The sequence below is a fragment of the Takifugu rubripes genome, chromosome 22 (genome assembly GCF_901000725.2).
Source record: "Takifugu rubripes chromosome 22, fTakRub1.2, whole genome shotgun sequence".
NCBI classification, from domain to species: Eukaryota; Metazoa; Chordata; class Actinopteri; order Tetraodontiformes; family Tetraodontidae; genus Takifugu; species Takifugu rubripes.
In genome coordinates, this window is record NC_042306.1 from 6,680,342 (window position 1) to 6,699,678 (window position 19,337).

Genomic DNA, 19,337 nt, shown 5'->3' on the forward strand with positions numbered 1-19,337 from the left:
AATATTGGTGACAGCTAAACCGCTTGCAGTAAGCTTGCTTATATAGAGGTGACCCAAGAAATCTTTATGCCACCTCTAGGGTGTAAAACTTTCATGTTTAGCCTGTCAGTATTTCTGCATCTCAGCAGTCGTGGCAGCAAAAACATTAACTTCATAACTGTCCCTTAATCAGCAATGTTCAGCCATGTTCCATCCATCTCAGGTTAACACCAAATCCACAGATTGAACTAGTCTAGAGATTGACACAGAGTTCTGTGTGTAGGTGTATAAATTGTAAACTAAAGAAATGAAACATCTATAATGGATATAACGTACTGATGGTTCAAGTGGAATAAAATAGAACACACAAAACAGCCACATTTTAATCTAACAACGTGGATTGATAATCCTAAATCGTACATTTTCTTCTCAACAAGATTAAACATACATTGCTGTCGGTTTTCGAAATAATCTTTCCTAATCCGTCTTTTATTTTGAAAAGGATTATCGGAAGCCTATTGATGACGGAATTTGGATTATTGTCAGTGTTTACATGCCGCAGGACTGTCAAACTAGTAAGTAGACTTTAAAAGGTGAGAAAACCTTGCTGTTGTGTTTGATTCTGAGCCGATCGAGCTGATCATCGGTACGAGCAGCTGCGTTAGAGCCGAACAGCTCGTATTCGCTGGTTTAGATGTCAGCGTGGAATCTTTCCAATGTCGGCAGAGCTCCACTTTCTACCTACATTTCTCTATTCTATCACTTTACAAAGTAGCAATTCATGATCGGCGGAGTTGTTGACTTTTTAAAAGTTGGCTGCGCTGATAGAGACCGTCGCTGAGATAAAGTCTTATGGCGCCTCTAATATGTTAATGATCCCGCATTAATGCCACCTGAACTTTGTTTCCGATTCGACATTATGGGAAAATTAGGTCTGAAGCCATTGCACAGCAACTGTTGTAACATTATTTAATAGTTCGGCTTTTTGGTAAAGCTTCATATCAACACTGGAGTTAATTTTACAGAAAATAAACTGCATGTAAACGTATATGTTTCTGATATTTTCCACAAGTTAGTCCAGTACAGGAAAATAAATTAAATAAAGGCACATTTCAGGATTTGACATTTTGATAGGATTCCAGTTTAAAACAAGTCACCCAGACAAGCCTGAACAAGATTATCACAAAGAGGCAGAAGAGGAAGCATGTCTGATTTCGTGGGAATGTCAATGTGGAGAATGCGAAGGAAGAAGGAGCATTTTCCTTATTTTCGTCATTAAGCCCATGTTACAATGATTATATGAAGCACTTTAATTCTAACTTTTCTAATACTAGAATGCATATTATAAAGATTATGCTAGTAATTATAATACATTAGAAATGTTGCACCCTGATATGTCCTCAATTGTGTGTTCTGCCCCCCACCCGCTGACTGTCAATGTCTCAGCTTTCCTCTTAGTCCTGCTGTTGTTGTTTTTTTTTTATTTGCCTCACCAAATATTGAAGATTTTATTATTTAAATAAAGTTAATAACACTGCAGCCTATTCATCAATTTACTTTGTTGCCATTGTGGCATTTTAGAAGTGTGTAACAGTTCAGAATACAAAACTTTCATATGAATGTGGTTCAGACACCAAAATAGTAAAAATTGTATGAGAGGGTAGGACATAAACAGTGGGAGAGGCTGTGGGGAAAGTGAAAGGAAAACATTGTGAATGACAACAGCCCATAAGCAAAGCCAAAATCTCAGTTTTAAGCTGTCTCTGGAAATCCCTGGGGGAAAAAAGGTCTTTTTGACTATAAAGAAACATTAAAACAATGTTTGCGTGAACTGGATCTTGATTATTTATTTCTCACGAACAGAGAGTTGTCTAAAATTCGTGTCTTCTCCCATTTAGCATCAATGGCCTCCAGAAAATCTGCAGTTTTAAAAAATAATGAGGAAGAGAAACAAGAGGAAGAAGAAGAAGAAGAAGTGAGTGATAGTCCAACAGAGGTAAAAATGAGCCAGATCATAATGCCGTGCCATTGTAACCATCGCCAGGAGCTCTGTGTGGGGCAGCTCCTTAAATGGATTGACATCACGGCTTGTCTCTCTGGTAAAGTTGCATTTGTGTGTAAATGTTTTCACAACAGCTACATATGTTGTAATACTCACTAACCACACAGGATGTGATGGGTGTGTTTGAACTCTTTATTATTAGCGGAGAGGCATGCGATGTCCCCGTGTGTCACTGCCTCCATGGACGACATCAACTTTGAACACACAATCAGGTAACAGCGAATGTTCACCCCTCCTGAATATCCATCATCTTCCTCATCCTCATCTAAATCTTCGTTTCACACTGTTTAGAGTGGGACAGGTCGTGAGCATCAAGTCAAAAGTCAACAGAGCCTTCAACAGCAGCATGGAGGTCAGAGATACTCCTGTCACATTAGCATTCGCACACTCACAACAGTTCAGTATTTCAGCTATTCTTGCCAGTTATCCCCCAGGATTAGAGATTTGTCTAAACATGCATCCACATATTTTTACAGTGTTTTCAACTTTCAACATATTTATTCAGGTCGGCATACAAGTTAGCTGCGAGGACTTATTTTCTGGGCATCACTGGAAGGTCTGCCATGCCTACGCCACGTTTGTTACTCAGCGCAAAGAAACAGGAGAAAGGGTAAGGGTTCATTTAATCCTCCTCCTTTTAAAAATTTGGTAAAATATTTTAAAGAGTAGGCTTGTCAGTATAAAAACAACTATCCATTCCATTATCCTGTGCTTTAAGCAAGTGTGTCAGGATAATAATGACAACAACAACAACAACAACAATAATAATATTGTTATTATCATTACCATTATTATTAAATTATTGTTGTTGTTGTTGTTGCTGATGTTGATGTTGTTGCTATGTTATTCCATCCATTCAAGTATGCTGTACTTTAAGCAGCCATTGTTAATTTCAAGCAAATGGGTTGTGATAGGGCAGTAGCAGTGCCTCTCCTTTTCAGAGTAGGATTCCATCCAACAATTAATGGATGACATTATCTTTGTTTGGACGCACAGACTCAGCAATAATTGTAGTCCTCCCCTGACTATCATACTTAGATGTACTTAGCGACGATATAAATCAGAATTTTACCTGCAGTAAGTGGTGCGCCACACACCTTGGACTGGAGTACATTTCCTGCATGCCATCGCCACCCTGGCCATTCAAGCTGCTTGGTTTCTTTCTGGAGCAAGGTAGCTTTATCAATGCTAGGATGAGCTGCAACAACTTAGTTGTGCTTGTGCAGCTCCAGAAACCTCTATGATACAGAGACATGCCTGTAACTCACCTCGCTTCACCATCAAATCCATAAAATTATTTGTTTTATGTTATTGCTATTTAATAAAAGCGAATGAGGAGCAACTAAACATTCCAGACAATGAAGAAATAGAGGGTGAAGGGCAAGGTGAGCAAGATGCCACGTTGAGGCCAGTTGAACTGACAAAGTGTGTCATTGTCCACAGGTGCTGTTAAAGCCTATAGTTCCTGAAACTCAAAAAGAGCAGCTCGAATATAGCCTGGCAGCTGAGCGAAGGCGTGTCAGGATGTTACATGATGATATCATCAAAGATCTGCTCACCCATGGGTGTATCCAGCAGGGTAGGTATGATGACATGTTTGATGGAATTTCTGTACATCTGTTGCAAGGATTGGCTGTTTCATTTAGTTGTTGTAAATAAATAGGCTAATGAACTCCAATAAAAATATGTATGTGTTAGGCGACAGCGTGGAATTCAGTAATGCAGTGGCAGCAGAGAAGACCAAGGTGGAAAGTGTTGAGCTGGTTTTACCACCACATACAAACCATCAGGTATCTCACTGACATCCATTTTTCTAAAAGAGAAGGTGGATGATTTTGGACATGTCCTGATTTCAACTATCTTGACCTAGCTGTAATCTCTTTGATATAGCATAGTTTTTTTTCCCCCAATTGAAAACAGGTAAATACTTTTGGAGGACAAATCATGGCCTGGATGGTGAATGTAGCTACGATTGCAGCAAGGTAGTGTGTGGCTACTACTGCTCACTCTGGCTGTTTAAAGATGTTGGAAAACTAGCCTTCAAGCAGTTACACGTGATGTGCCTCATATAGGTCATGCAATTTGTGTTTTCGGTGTACTGGGTTCCAGAAGATTTCCTCTGTTATTGTACTAATTATTTATTTTATTTATTATTATTTATACATCCAAAAATTTCCCCTCAAAACTTTTACTGTTCAATCTTATTTTTGTATGCTACTAAGTGTTACTCTGTTCAGAGCAGTTTGTATGTTAACATTTAGACAGAGTGCCTTCATCCTGTTTTTTGTGTAATTCTAATTGCAGTCGTCTGTGCCAGACTCATCCAACATTGCGGACTATTGACATGTTCACGTTCAGAGGACCTTCTCAGATAGGAGATAGACTGCTTTTGAAGGCTATTGTCAACAATGCCTTCACAGACAGGTAAAAAAAATGTTCAGAATGAGTACTAAAATGGCAAGGAATCAGATCACGGTTTCCTCATCATCCTGTGCTGCAGTATTGAGGTGGGGGTGCGTGCAGAAGCCTACCAGGATCTGGGAACCAACAGACACATAAATTCTGCCTTCATGATCTTTGAAGTACTTGATGACCATGGCAAGCCATGCACATTACCTAGGCTTCAACCTGAACCATTGGTGAGTTGGCCAAACTGTCCAAACCATGAAAAGCGTATGTATGTTGTTTATTTATCAATCTGTCTGTCTGTTAGAAATCCATCAAAACCTAAAATTTTGTTATTTATTAGACAAATTACACACTGGGTATTTACATATATGATAACTGAAAATCTTAATATTACATGTGACTTCCTGTGGTCCTGATAAGGGTTGTCATTCTGGTACTATACTTTTTTATTATAATGTAGGGTTCTACAATATAGTGTATCACATTGAGCACAACACATCAAAATCCTAAAAATTTCAATACACTCATTATCTCCTTCAGATAAGTATCCTGTCCCTTTGTCAGCACCAAAGAGTGTACAATCTAAAAGTTACTGCAGGAGTTTTTTATTGGTGTGGAGTAGAATATGAGCATGTTTGTTAGTGGAATACATCAATCAAGTTTTATATGTAGGTAGGTAGGTATACCAGTAAAACAGTCATAATGTGTCTTTCTACTGATTTTATGATCTAATTAACCAGAATCTTTCTTCATTTAATTTACAGGAAGGTGAGCGGAGGTTCCAAGAAGCTATTGCCCGGAAGAAGATTCGATTGGACAGGTACATTATTGTAAAGCATGTGTTTCAGATATAATACAGTATAGTTACATTTTTAGTTTTGTTGAACTAAATCTAAGAGAGGTATCGCAGAAGCACAAAAAGTATTTATGAGATAGAAAAAAAGATACATAATCAGGAGATATGTACTGATTAGATCAGGGGTGGGCAAACATTTTGATTCGTGGGCCACAATGGGTTCTAACATTTGACAAAGGGGCCGGACCAGGAGCAGATGGATGGATGGAGTGCTTTGGTAACCTCACCTCATTGGAGAAAAAATACACATCTTGGGATATGGAGAAAACATGTGCTTTAATTTCAAATGAAAATGAAGAGAAGCATTACAACAAAATATCTGACTTTGGAATGAGTCTTAAAACACTTAAAATCAAATGAATAAAATGTGCCTTTTTAAAAAAAATTAATAACCATTTCTATTTTAAAGCACTGAAAGTTCTGTTATCCTTCAGGATATCACCATCACTCTCCTCCTGACTGTCTTTTTTCTAGTGGGAAAACACCAGAATTGCAGTGAAAATATAACATTAACAAGGTTTATTCATTGAATTTTTCAAGTTTGGCGGGCCGGATTAAAACGTTTAACGGGCCGCGTGTGGCCCCCGGGCCGTAGTTTGCCCATGCCTGGATTAGATGGTCAGGCTGAGATTGGTCATTTTTTTCAGCAAAGGTGCGATGAGCAAAATATGCTTTTCTGACACAGTTGTGCGACTGAGGTGAAGTGAGTGGTAAGAAATGAGACAGTGGCGTGATCATGCAACCAAACCATCACTAAATAAATGAGTTATAAATAACACAACATGTGGCTTGGAAAATATTTAAATTTGAATCAACAGGTGCCAATCTTATTTCACCCAATGGCTGGGGAGCTTACACTGCGATTGGAGGGTATTGAACTTGATAATTCAAATTCAGAAATGTAAACAGGCTGAACTTGTTATTCTGAAATTTGATCATTTATTATAACTCCACACAGCTCCCCTATTGTTCTTTCAGAAAGTACATCATTTCAAGAAAGCAGTGTGAGGTACCTTTGTCTGTCCCCTGGAACCCAAGAAACCAGGTGAGCCAACACACTTCTGTCTGACTTCAGGAAGAATCTGGCCTCAAACAGCTCATGAAAGATGAAGTTACCACAAACACTTCAGGGTATTGATGAGACACATTTAATATTTTAAGAACCAGAATAAGTGAAGCTAAATTTCCCACAGGACATTGTATGTCTGGAATTTACGATAGGTAGTTTTGGGGTAGTTTTATAGCAGGCTTATGTGTGGGTAACACTTTTGGTGTTTGCCTGCTATTAAATTTGGATTTGGTTGTCATAAATAATTATCAAAAATAAATATTTATCATTATGTAAGTTAGTCACCACCCTTCTGAGAAAAGAAAAGATATCTGAAAATCTCATAACACACACTGATAAATAATTAACTTAACTACAACTAAAATTTGAAGGATTTGGAGGTCTTGACAGTGTAGAGTGGACAGAAGATACGTTTAAAAGACATCTATTAACAACAAAGGTTAAACCTTACAATCTATCAACAGTGTACTTCTATACAGGCCTGTGTTTGCATGAAAAGGAGCCAGGAACAAAGAAGGTCGACCAAGATGGCTGACCATTTGCTGGCTGAAGTCATGTGCATGTGTGAAATGTAATAAGGACTGGGTGTGTGTGTTTCATGACGTTAGAGAGAGGATTGTTCGTTTAGCATGCAAGAGACCCCTAGTCTATTTATTGCAACTTAACTAACATCCAAGGTAGTTTTCTCTGTCAACTGGACTGGGTTTCTTCTCTTGAAGACGTTTCGCCTTCTATCCAGAAGGCTTCTTCAGTTCTAACTAACATCAACTTTACAATAGGACAGAACCAACTGAACCATAACCTGAGCATCAGACTGATCACAACTTAAACAACACAACACAACACAACACACATACAACATTAGTTAGAAGGTCTTTGCTTAGCTTAGCTGGACTAGTGGACTGTTGCTGAGATTAGCCTGCAAACCTTCCGTTTGGTAGTTAATTGAACTTGTCTTGCAGTATCTTGGTCATTCCCCTGCACTCATCTTGCTGTGGTGAGGAAGGGCAATGTAGCTACTTTTTGCTGACACAGTTAGCTGAAGCTCCATAGCTGGGGGTCCTTGGGAGTAGTGAAGGAGAGGTAAGCCGATAAGAGAGAGTACAAAGACCAAACAGAGCCTTCGTATGCCTTGATGACCTCAGAGTCACATGACACAGTTAACCAGAGGTGACTGTTGGATTGGGTTTTCACACCTGGAGGATTGTGGGGCATTTGGCGTTCCAGTGTGCCAGTGTCCTCTGAATTGATAAGATTGTGACTATCTGTGTAAGATGGTACCAGTATTCCATACACATGTAATATGTAATTATGTGGTGTTCTTTTTATTTTTTCACTGTTCACCTTAGATAATAAAAATGATAGATCTTTACTGGTGGTATTCAGGGGATTGTAATGAAGTACCGGTAATGTTTACTCAAAGTACATTTTGACAATTGTTTTGGCTATATTGCATCAATTGAACTTTAGTTAATGTTTTATAAAGATTTTATAAAAAGTTTGAGTTGAGTAAAATATTGCCATACATGTGTGTTTTTGTTTTTTTTTTGTTATTTGTTTCAGGTGTATCTGAGCTATAATAATGTTTCGACTCTGAAAACATTGGCTTCTCGGAAAAAATGGCGCCTTAGCTCCGAGAAGGACAAGGTATCTTTTAAAAATGTTTTTTTGGTCTGCAGAGGAGAGTGTTTTTGTTTTCCTACTTCCTTTACCTCTGCCCTAGGTTCGTCTTTACAGTCTTGAAGAGAAGACTATGTTGAGCTTCAGAGTGGATACAGAAGTGGATGTTCCTGCTCACACAGCCTTCTCTCTGCTGGCAGAACTGTGCAACAGGCCAAGCTGGGACACATATTATCAGTAATGCTGGGACACACCACTGTTGTCATTGACTGTTTAGAATTGAGACTTAAGTAATTTCATCATTCTTATTTGTCTCTTGTGGTCATCTTGTTGTTGCATGTTGAAAGCCTAAAGAGTGAACAGCTTGTCTCTGTTTTCATTGTCTTTCTGTTGTGACTGTGTTGTTTTGTACCACAACCCCTTAGTGTTTTCTAGTGATGATGTAAAGTTGGCAACCTTACATCACTCCTTGACATGCTTAGAGGCACGGTCCTTTTGTGTTTGTTTAGGTTTTGTTTATGATAACCTGGATCGGTGATAGCTCAGTCTGTTGGGGACTAGGCTGAGAGGTGGAGGGTTCTCAGACAAAACGTGGAAGGTGTTCCGGTAGTAGGGAAACGTGCCAGAACACCTTCAGAGCCCTGCTGAGGTACCTTTGAGCAAGGTACCGAACCCACAAATGCTCATATAGGGCCCTGCAATGAACTGGCGACCTTGCCTTCACCTATTGTGTATCCTTGCCGTGACCCTGAAAGGGATCAAGCTGTTAAGAAGTTGAGACCAGACGAGATAACCTCTCACAAAGATATGTTTACACAAAAAGCCAAAGTTTCCACGATGATATTATATATTCATATTGTGAAATAGTTTCTGTTCCACACGTTTTTGCATAGTTTCTCACCTTTATGTCCTTAATTTAGGAAATGTGACCTGATTCACCAGGTGGATGATGATGACTTCTTGTACCATGTGGTCACCCCATCAGTGCATCCCAGTTCACTTGGTTTTCTTTCTTTGGCCAAATCAGGAGAAGGGATTCATCAGGACTTCATCTTATTAGCATCTAAGAGAAGGCCATGTGGGAGTGGGTCAGTACAAAAAACGCATGACCATGACGCACGACTGTCCTGCTGGATTTACAGTTGGCTCTGCTTGTTCCATTATCTCCAGGGATTCATATGTGATCGCTCTGCGCTCTGTGTTGTTGACCTCTCACCCCCCCACTGAAGGCTGTAACAGGGGAGAGGTTCTCTGTGCTGGCTTTATCATACAGGACACAAAAAACAACATGTCGCTGGTAAAACGCATTATTTCTTCTATTTTAAAGTTGCACTTAAGCCATTTACTACACCCCTAAAGATTAATTCCTTCTTTAAAATTGTAGTGGTTCTGTTTTTATTTTTGCAAAAAAGGCCCCATTTCTTATAAGTGTATGTAGGTTGAAACTGAATCAGTGGACTGAAGTTGTGGATAAGATTTGGTTGGTGTTCTGGTAGCAAGGGGGGATGCAAGGACAACTTCAGAGCACTAATGAGGTACCCTTGAGCAAGCTAATGAACCCCAAATGCTCACATAGTGGGTCAGTACATAGTATATTGTAAAATACATAGTCATTACATAATATATATAGTAAAATAAATTGGAATGTAACCCTATGAAGCCTGTAAAATGCAACATTTGGGCAATATTACAGACAATAAGGTCATATTGCCTACATTCATGACTAACAGGTCTGCTATTTATTATTTACAATGGTTTAAAAAAATTACATGAACATTAGCACATAAAAGTATAATAAATAGTCTGAGTTCAGTTCACCCCACAAACATCAGATTGTGGCTATGAAGAGAGGCACATTCTGGTTAAATCTTTATTCTGTGTCCAGTTAAGTTACTATAACCAGGCATCTCCCGAGGTCCTTCCCTACATCTCCTCAGACATCGCTGGTCTCTCCACATCATTCTACAACATCTTCAGCTCGTGCAGGGAATACCTGACTGCAAACAGGCTGCACTGCACCTCAGAGACCATCACTGGGGAAAATCTGAATTCCAGCCCACAATCAAATGAAGCTGACCGGCTGTCATTAAGCCTCTGCAGCACTCAGCAGTAGGCAGCATAAACATCACAAAGAGTTCTTGGATTCAATGTTTACCTTTTATTTTTAATCTATCAATAAAACAAAGGGCTTTATGGGTTATTTTTGTTAAATGCTGTTTATGAATTCAAATAAACTGTATCTAAATAATAAAGCCCAGGAGCCAACTGTATTATACCTTTTAATAGAATAAAGGCAACAAATGATTTGTTGTATTTTTTATTTATTTAATTTACACCATATGCAATGTCAATTTTATGAATTTTGTACTGGTAGTATGCAAACCCCTAGTTACAATCAAAAAATTTAAGAATTTAAGATAACATGAAATGAGATCAAATTTATTAACCCTCGTAGTGGAGAAAGTTAATCATCATAGCCGTTAATGAGACATGCAAGAAACAATTGATAGAAAAGTACAATTAAGATAATAAATAATTAATATCAATTAAAAAATAAAACACTAAAGGAAAATTAAAATGCAGCTGTAAGCTTTAGTCAGACTTTTGAAGGCAGATACAGGGACAGCAGGTCAGATCGCTGCACTGCAGTGGGAATGAAGTGCCTGCAGAGGGCTCTAAGAGTCTTCTACTGGCCGCTTCAGATTTGTACCAAAGAGTTTGAACCCAGGGCGGTACAGTGGTGTGGTGGTTAGCACTGTTGCCTTACAGCAAAAAGGCCCCGGGTTCGATTCCCGATTGGGATTGAGGGGACTTTCTGTGTGGAGTTTGCATGTTCTCCCTGTGCCTGCGTGGGTTCTCTCCGAGTACTCCGGCTTCTTCCCACAGTCCAAAGACATGCATGATTGGGGATTATGCTAATTGGAAACTCTAAAATTGCCCGTGAGTGTGAGAGAGAATGGTTGTTTGTCGATATGTGTTAGCCCTGCGATTGACTGGCGTCCAGTCCAGGGTGTACCCTGCCCCCGCCTGTTGTGCTGGGATAGGCTCCAGTGACCCTCAGTGGAGGAACAAGCGGTAGTGAGTGAGTTCGGACCCAAGTTGTGCAAACAAAGAATACATTTCTGCACAATAAGAAAAGGTTAACATTAACATTCTACCTGTGAAATGTATACTCCACGATCACGAATTTGTGATTCGTACGTAAAATATTCTAGATGCGACGTTGTTTGACTTTTTCTAAAGTTTACATCTGTATGTTGTGTCCTGATTTGTCTCAATATTTTCATCAAGTTGGGACAGCTTTGTGCCATTGTGATTTTATGCTTTGGCGTCGCCCTTTTTGTCGTTTTTAAATAAAACTGTATGTGGAATTACTGGAAAGTTCTTCTGAAGATGAGGAAGAGAGTGATCAACTGAATCAGATTTGACTAATGTTATCAGCATAAAATCATCCTTAATCTTATTCTCCCTTAAAGGTTTTAAGAGGAAGAAAACCTTTTTAATGACAAGGGGAATACAGATATAGTGAAAGGCATAAAGGTGTACGAGAATAAATTGATTTCAGATGAGATTTTTTCATGCCAATTTTTTCTATATATTGCGTACAACTTCATTTAGTTGCTAGAAGGTTTTCTTCCAGAACATTTATATTTGTATGTGTAAAAGTTGCCACACAATTTAGTTCAATTTCTTTATTTTAAACAGTCTGGTCAAGATGGGCAACAAAATAGATGCACATACCCATCTTAAAATAAGAATGATCTGAGGGGAAAAAATGGCTTGATTGATTTGTGTAGTAGGCAAATACATCAGGGACAGTTTTAGCATGTTGTAAATCACATTGCTGTGACACAAAGACGACTACACAGCTCCATGTATATAGAAGGCCAGGAACTTGTTGAATGTTTCTGGTTTGTATCCTGATAGACCAGCTGGAACCTGCAAAGAATATATGAAAAAAAAGTTCAAAATCACCCCTTCATCTACCTTGTCATTTCATTGGACTATTGTCTGACATCTGCTGGCTGGTTATAACTGTAATGTTGCTTTGACCAGTTCTAGGGTGAAAATGGTGTAAATTTTGTGGTGGGATTAAAAGAAAGAAAAGAGTATTTTGTTATGAACATATTGCAGAATACCCCTAATATATCGCAAAATATCCCCTGGTGGTGAGGTATTTTAACCTTTTGGGTTTTCTTTAGTATTTTGTACATCTTGCATTTAGATTAAAAAAAATCTTTATATTAAACTACACTATAATCAAGAAGAAACTTCAGGAAGTTGATTACAAAAACTAAAAATCACTACAAAAATTGCATCAAATTGATCTGGATGTGTTGTGGATGTACCAATTTTGATAGCAGCAGGAACATCAATTTTTAGATTTTTACCATGATTTCCTTTTTTTTGATGAGGGGTCGCACTTTTGCAAAGTCATAGAGCTGAATATCTTCTTCCAGCCACACCTGCACAAAGAACACAAGATTTTGAAACCATTAGCATCAACACTCAAACTTTGTCCAGATTTTTCCTGACATAACAGCACTCTACTGCTGATTGAAAAAAATATGTATTATTAATGAAAAAAGTATATTACATTATTACAGACAGAAAATCTGTTTTCCACACATCAATGTTAAGGACTGTTACAAAGGAGAATTTAAAGCTCAAAACACGACCTGGTTCTTGATGCCATCATCTTCAGCAAGCTTGGTTGTGTTGAGCTGGAAAACCAGGAACTGAAAAATTCTGCCATTTGTCCCAACTGCCTGAACTATAATTGGCCGATCCAAGATCTGCTGTGATTGGGTCTGAGTCCAACAGAAGGGGACAAAACAAAGAAATAGGCAGTTATTTCTGTGAGAACTTCTAGCACACACAACATCACAAGCAACATAACCTTACCCCGTAAAGCTTATGTGCACATGCCAAGGCATTTCCAAATGTGAACATGAGCATCTTGGCTCTGAACTGCTCTGGTTGCAGCTTACAGTCATCATCGACTCCCTCCAGGAAATACAATGTATGGGGATGAGGGTATACGTAGTCCACTGCGAAACCTGACAACGTGGCACCATAATGTTTTAGAGCTTTAAATCAGCCTGTTTTAATTTGGTTATTCTCACCTGTAGAATACATCTCTTCTTGGTATACTTGCACTTTCTGCAGATCAATAGTCGGAGAAACAGGGTAGAAGGTCTCAAGCACATAATTCTCTGTGTCAGCTACTTCCTGATTTCCAGAAAGCTCTGGGAGAGGATCCATGCAGTTATGTAGGATGCAATTTTGACCTCTAATCTGGAACAAATCTTGACCTGATTCACAAACACAAAAATCCACTAATTAATGAGAATAAAGTGATCATTTTCACATTATGTGGTGCTACTATCTAGTATTAGAAGCAAAATAACAAAAATAATAAATAAACAAAGATGATTAGTGGAGTGAGACATCATGAGCCATCATTTTTAATGATTATCTTAAACTTGCATTTACTCCAAGTAGTTTTTCCAAGGAATCGAACAACAGTCTCACTGTAAAGCAACGTGAATCACAGTAGAGGATATTAGGTCCTCAAAAAATCTGTTTGACAGTTTACTCAAAACAGGAACAGAATTAGTGAGTGCAGGCTTATTCTATAGCCCTGACAGTACTCCTCCTGTTCCTCTGCACAGAAGGGCATAAGTACTGGCCTTGCTGTCGGTTTGTTGGCTGTTGAAGATTTACACAACCTGACGAACGTGCAGGCTCATGCTACCAGGACAGACCACAGACAATCAAAACTGAAAATTGGTCTGATGATGTAAGATGATGCAACGGTGGCATTTGCACATCATCATGAAAGAGAGTTTGGACTATTAATTTGCTAGTTACAGTTTTTTTAAAATCATCCAATTAAGACTAAGTCAAATCTACATTTTAAAAATACCTTTTTTCTCCAACAAAACAATCTGATGTCTTTGTGAAATTAATATACATACAAATTCATACAATAGCACTGAAATGTTTAGATTTGTGGCAGGTCACCTCTGCTCCATGTAGCTGCTAGAGAGTACTTCTCAGCAAAAATCCTCCTTCCCAACCCTGGATGATGAGATTGTAGCGTTGCACACAAATGGAGCAGATTGTAGAGAAGCTTGTTGCTGGAGGAATACAAAAGAGAGAATAATGAATAAAGGTGAATCACATCAATCAATCAATCTTTCTTTCTTTCTCTCATCAATCTACACTCAGTAGCATATAATTACAAAGTGAAAATTGAATTTAGAAATATTTGCATTTATGAAAAAACCTAAAAATAATTCACTGTCATAAGTATTCAGACCCAGACTCTGTACATTGTTGAAGCAGTGTTGGCTTTTGGAATATTCTGACATTCTTCATCTTTCAAGGAAGGGGTCATCAATAAACAAACATTTTCAAGTCTCTACCGGGGGATTGGGTTCAAATCAGAAATATTGCTGTTCAGTGTTGGATTGGCTGTGTGCCAAGGAGCTTTGTCTATTGGGTGGGTGAACTTCTGACCGGTGTGAGACCCTGAACACTCTAAATCAGGGTTTTATTATTTTGCTCCCTTCAATTTACCATTCCCAAACTCTTAATCTGCAATACGATGGCTGTGGGAGGTAATATAGACAGTCTTTCTAAATCTTGTTCTTTAATCAATGTCTTGAAAAAATCAAAATGCTCTCTATAGTGATATTTCTTTATTTTCCCACCTTAAGAAACTAGAAACATTCCAAAATAACAAACAAACCTGTATTTCTTTTTGCCTGGCCGTTCCTCTGTGGTGTCCCAGAAACGAGCATGTTTGATGGCATTTTGTACCCGTTCATGTTGATCCAGAATCTGATTAGTACAACCGTTTGCCAGGGAAAGCAACTGAGGTGGTAGTCCAGAGATCAGTTTACTTTTAGTCAACCAAAGAGCCTGGCGCACACCTGAGAAAGAGAGATTTTTCAAAAACTCATTTTAATTTAGGCCATTTTTAGAAGAACAAAACCATGATCCAGACAAAAAGAAAAACATTCAGTTGAGGAAACCTCCAAAGACCAGCTCCTCGCCCTCCACCAAACACAGGTCATGTTTGAGGCACTACATGCTTAAGAGCAGTTTAAGAACTCATCAATATTGAGTGTTGCGCTCTAAAAATTAAAACCCGTTTTTATTCGAGCTTTGACCATCCTACAGAAGTCTGAAGATCCAGGTCCCAAGATCCACCTATCTTGTTCCTCCTGCTAACATAGATGGCCAGTTTTGCCTGAATTATAAGGAAGTTCAGCAACTGGCACTTCGCTTTCTCTCTCAAGTTGTATCTGAAATCCAGAATAAAGACAGTTTGTGAGAAGGCTTCTCTAAGCAGGGAGAACATCTGACTGAGCAACAAGAAAACCACAGATAGGCGACCACACTAGGAGAAACAGTGGAACACTGTCTCTCTGTGGTCACAGAATGGGCACTCAGCACTGATGTTCGGGTTAATGTTTGATAAAAACCCGTTGACTGCGAAGGCCCTGTGAAGGATCCTCCATTGTAGGTCCCTGCCCCTCTGGGCTAGAGGTGGCACTTGCATTCGCCATGTGGTGTCAACTCGGCCTGCTGGGCTGCGTTGGTTCAGAACCTTGACCAGTGTGTTGTACATGTGTTTTCCTGTCAAAGAACTTAAGTCGACAGGTTGCACGTTTTTCAAAACCAGCTTTAAGTCAGGAACATTCCCCAACACATCTGGAAAAGGGTCGTCATGATTGGCTGGCTTCCATCTTTCACAGAACTCACTTATCAGCTCCAGCTCACTGGCTGCCAGTTGATGTTTACACCCTTCCAGCAGCTGGTTCAGGACCCTCACTGAACTCATGAGCCAGTGCTGCTGCATTGTCCACACATGTTCACCAACTGTCCCAGTGTTATGACACCAGCCTTACGCATTTTCTGTGCCAGTTGTGATCCTGCCTCACACCTGAAATGGGTCCCATTGATCACCAGCTTCTCCAGAAGCCAGAAAACGGAGTTCCAGGTGGCCCGTTTCCCCTGTGTAAACAACCTCCATGCTTTAAGTCTGTAATAACACCCTGGGACGTCATCCATTCTGACCACTCTTAGGTCCATTAGAAACATGGGTGCTGCCAACCCCAGTCCACTACATCGCCTCAAGACAGCTTGAGCCACAGGTCTCCAGACCAGATCCGGTGAACCACACAGCAGCCTTTGTACAAACTGGAGCCTGGCGGTCACTCCACTGCTCTCCAGGTGGACCAAGCCAAGTCATCCTTCCTCCCTTGGCAGAAAAAGGACACTCTTTGCTATCCAGTACAGACGGTCCCAGAGAAAATCCACACTGACCGCCTGGATCCGCCTGGTGCCACAGCATGGATGACACCAGATTATTATTGACTAGAACACAGCCTTTTAAAGACATCCTTGCCAGAAGCCATTTCCATCCCTTCAGCCTCTCTTCAACTTTTTTTAAACCCCGTCCCAATTCTTGGATAAAAAAGCTAGATCACCAAGGTGGATCCCCAAGTACTTTAACCCCCCTGTCCTCCAGGAGAGATCCCCCCTGGCTGCGCTCTCAGTTTATAGAGGTGTGGCTCAGTAGATAGAGCCTAGAGCATCCCTGCCCGATCCCCCTCTGAACAATAAAAGGAGCACTCAGGCCAAAATTGATCTTCAGCACACTCTCAATGCCCTGGTACAAGATCTGGATCCTGGCTATGAAGCCTGGGCTGAAACCAAACGCCCGCAGGTGTCTACCCCAGGTGTTCTTCACCCACCTGGGGTAGACCTTCCAGGAAGGACTGTTCCACCTCAGGCTCCTCCCGGCATTCCATCCTGTAGAGATCCCTGTAGTATGTCACCGCCCACTATGGTATCTAAATAGGGTACTCAAGCACTTGTCCATTGTCGGCTCTCAGGGAGTACAACATCCTCCTCTGGCCATTTTTACACTGCAGGCCAAAGAAAAAGTGAGAGGGGGCATCCATCTGGGGCAATATGTTGAAACCTTAAGCAGACAAGAGCGTCTTGAGCAGCCACACCCAGCAGGTCAGATAAAGCTGATGATTTTGTCTTGAGAGCCTGAGTATGTTCTCTTCTCCCTGTGGACTCTGCCAAAAGTTGGAGCTCCACCACTCTCCAGATCCTGCATGGATTTGGCCATGTCTCTGCTTGCATTGAGGGTGTACTGCAGACAAAATAGTTTGATGTGGATCTTCCCAACATCCCACCACTTCTGAGTGGAGCCGTAACTATGTTTTGTCAATTTAAAATTACTCCACAGGGTTTTGAAAGCATCCTTAAAAGCATTATTGTGCAACACCTGGGTGTTAAAGTACCAATATGAGCTTTCACACTTTTTGATGGTACTTTAGGATGACCTGTGAGGCTCAGGGTGATTCCTGTCCAGCTGGGGGTTTTTTGTGCCATTAAAATCTCCGCCCAGGAACAGGAACTCATCATTGTTGCAACTGGCATCAACGTTCTCTAACTCTAACTAATCCAGCAAAACCAGCCTGTTCAACCCAGCACTGTGACACTCTGTGCGCTTTGCGCGGACTCACTGCCCTCATCGTGCACGTGCCACACTGCGCTGACGGGCGGATCGACTGGCCAGCGATCCTCCACATTATTCGGGGATGACTGGATCACATGACCCTCCCCACAACCAAAACACTTAAGAGAATCGGTCTTGTCATAAACGGTGTAATCAAACTCATCCACTCTGAAGCGAAGAGCCAAATTGAGCTCTTCCTTGTTATTGCTGAGAACCATGGACACGACATGTCTCAGCAGTGGGGACTTGCAGCCCAGAGGAATCCATCTCATCAGTGACACCCGAGACCAACCGAAGATCTGCCTCGCTATGGTGTCGCTGCGTCTAGGCGGGATTCTGACTTAGAGGCGTTCAGTCATAATCCCACGGATGGTAGCTTCGCACCATTGGCTCCTCAGCCAAGCACATACACCAAATATCCAAACCTGCAGTTCCTCTCATACTGAGCAGGATTACTGTTGCAACAACACATCATCAGTAAAGTAAAACTAACCTGTCTCACGACGGTCTAACACCATGCGTCCATGTCGGCTGAGCTCCCGCAGCAGTAACTCGTTCTTGAGGAACGGAAGGATGTTCGAAACCACCACCTTCTTAACGGGGTTGGCCAGAGGAAACACTAGCATCAGCGCACTGTTGATGACTGTTGATCAGCCTTATCAGTGCTGTCCATAAAAAACACTACTGTGCTGTTAATCTTGGAAGCAGACTTCACAGACTTCACTCCACAGCCATGCCGCACTCCACGGACACACCGAGCAGTGGGTTTGACGGCGTGTCTCTGGGTTGGTGAAACCAACCCAGAGGCATGCCCGTCATGGCGGCTGTGACTGCCAAACAATTCCAAAAACCAGCAAACAAACGACCAACAATTAGAGAAAAGTGCTCTTCAATGTGATTCAACACCAACAAGGACACAATAAAGGTTAGAAATTAGAAAACGTTTGGGGGGAAAAAAACACTCCTAACAATCACTCACTCCCGCAGCTTGACCACGATCAGGGAGAGAGGACGAGATTTGTTTCCGAGGATACCTGTTTCTTTTCTACATTAGTGCTATATTTACCTTCCAGTGCGCTTGTTCTCTGGTTAAAAATATAACATGGTTTTTCTTTGTAAAGCGGCATCTCACGAACCGGAGGGGACACGTAAAATCTCGGGTCCTTATAGTCCCTTTCCCAACGTTTATAAACCGGCTTTGCGAGTCCGGGCACATAGTGCATCCTTTTATCGTAGGTAATCATCTCGAGGCCGGGGATCTCCACTCTTTCCCGAGGTTTTGGTCGTTCGTGGGCACTCTTAGCTGACATCCTACCACTGACCCCGAAGCATCTCCGAGGCAGCAGATTGCAGGGGGCTCCATGTGGGTAAAAGCCTTTGACAGCCGCCGCAGACATCTTAAGGGACAGCAGTGGTGCTGCCATCCTGAAACGCTGTAATGATCCTGGAAACGTCTACTACTACTAAAGATCTGCAGCAAAACCATTAAAGCTGGTGTTAGGCAACTTTCTCAACATTTGTAGGACGCCGCCATGTTTTAGTTTTTGCTCGAGGCTGAATTCGAACATAACCGCATTACTGCCACCTTATGGTATGGCGGTATACACTGACGGACTTTACTTATCTGATAACTCCAGAAATCAGACAATAATCGGATTTTTATGGAAATTTGTAAAAGGCGTTTCTCATATCCACAAGTCAAAAGGGGCTCAAATGACTAGTCTGCAACAACAATCTTGTGAATAAGGTTATTCAGGCACTGATCCATCTGTTCTTGGACGTTATAAGTGGT

At 40.7% G+C, this 19,337-nt stretch overlaps 2 protein-coding genes across 8 annotated transcripts; one reads left to right on the forward strand and one right to left on the reverse strand.

Annotated features, from left to right (window-relative positions):
- The first annotated feature begins 458 nt into the window (after positions 1-458).
- On the forward strand, positions 459-10,299 carry acot11a (acyl-CoA thioesterase 11a). 6 transcript variants are annotated; one of them, XM_029831336.1, is made up of 18 exons: positions 459-554; positions 1,878-2,078; positions 2,184-2,253; positions 2,333-2,393; positions 2,547-2,651; positions 3,485-3,620; positions 3,740-3,831; positions 3,962-4,023; positions 4,346-4,465; positions 4,542-4,680; positions 5,215-5,270; positions 6,285-6,351; positions 7,939-8,022; positions 8,099-8,232; positions 8,916-9,083; positions 9,166-9,292; positions 9,408-9,530; positions 9,881-10,019. In XM_029831336.1, the coding sequence occupies exons 1-17, from the start codon at positions 533-535 to the stop codon at positions 9,489-9,491; spliced, it is 1,728 nt and encodes a 575-aa protein (XP_029687196.1). In that variant the 5' UTR covers positions 459-532; the 3' UTR covers positions 9,492-9,530; positions 9,881-10,019. The 6 variants fall into 6 exon arrangements, with proteins under 6 accessions (XP_029687196.1, XP_029687194.1, XP_029687195.1 ...); XM_029831334.1 differs by lacking the exon at positions 9,408-9,530 and having other exon boundaries at positions 9,881-10,299; XM_029831335.1 differs by having other exon boundaries at positions 9,408-10,021.
- A 1,373-nt stretch (positions 10,300-11,672) lies between these two features.
- On the reverse strand, positions 11,673-19,119 carry mrpl37 (mitochondrial ribosomal protein L37). 2 transcript variants are annotated; one of them, XM_003975499.3, is made up of 8 exons: positions 18,612-19,119; positions 14,753-14,936; positions 14,023-14,138; positions 13,122-13,310; positions 12,901-13,055; positions 12,675-12,806; positions 12,387-12,461; positions 11,673-11,934 (listed from the first exon to the last, which is right to left on the reverse strand). In XM_003975499.3, the coding sequence occupies exons 1-8, from the start codon at positions 18,967-18,969 to the stop codon at positions 11,857-11,859; spliced, it is 1,287 nt and encodes a 428-aa protein (XP_003975548.1). In that variant the 5' UTR covers positions 18,970-19,119; the 3' UTR covers positions 11,673-11,856. The 2 variants fall into 2 exon arrangements, with proteins under 2 accessions (XP_003975548.1, XP_011614621.1); XM_011616319.2 differs by lacking the exon at positions 18,612-19,119 and adding an exon at positions 18,039-18,343.
- Between the last annotated feature and the right edge of the window lie 218 nt (positions 19,120-19,337).

Excerpts from the sequence above, each read along its gene's own strand:
- acot11a (XM_029831334.1), top strand. The coding sequence starts at position 533 with ATGCCGCAGGACTGTCAAACTA. Across the intron at positions 8,023-8,098 it reads TTAGCTCCGAGAAGGACAAG|GTTCGTCTTTACAGTCTTGA; the intron begins GTATCTTTTAAA and ends CCTCTGCCCTAG. Across the intron at positions 9,293-9,880 it reads CAAAAAACAACATGTCGCTG|TTAAGTTACTATAACCAGGC; the intron begins GTAAAACGCATT and ends TTCTGTGTCCAG.
- mrpl37 (XM_003975499.3), bottom strand. The coding sequence starts at position 18,969 with ATGGCAGCACCACTGCTGTCCCTTAAGATGTCTGCGGCGGCTGTCAAA. Across the intron at positions 13,056-13,121 it reads AGAAGAGATGTATTCTACAG|GTTTCGCAGTGGACTACGTA; the intron begins GTGAGAATAACC and ends CCACGTTGTCAG. Across the intron at positions 12,807-12,900 it reads GTGCACATAAGCTTTACGGG|ACCCAATCACAGCAGATCTT; the intron begins GTAAGGTTATGT and ends TGTTGGACTCAG.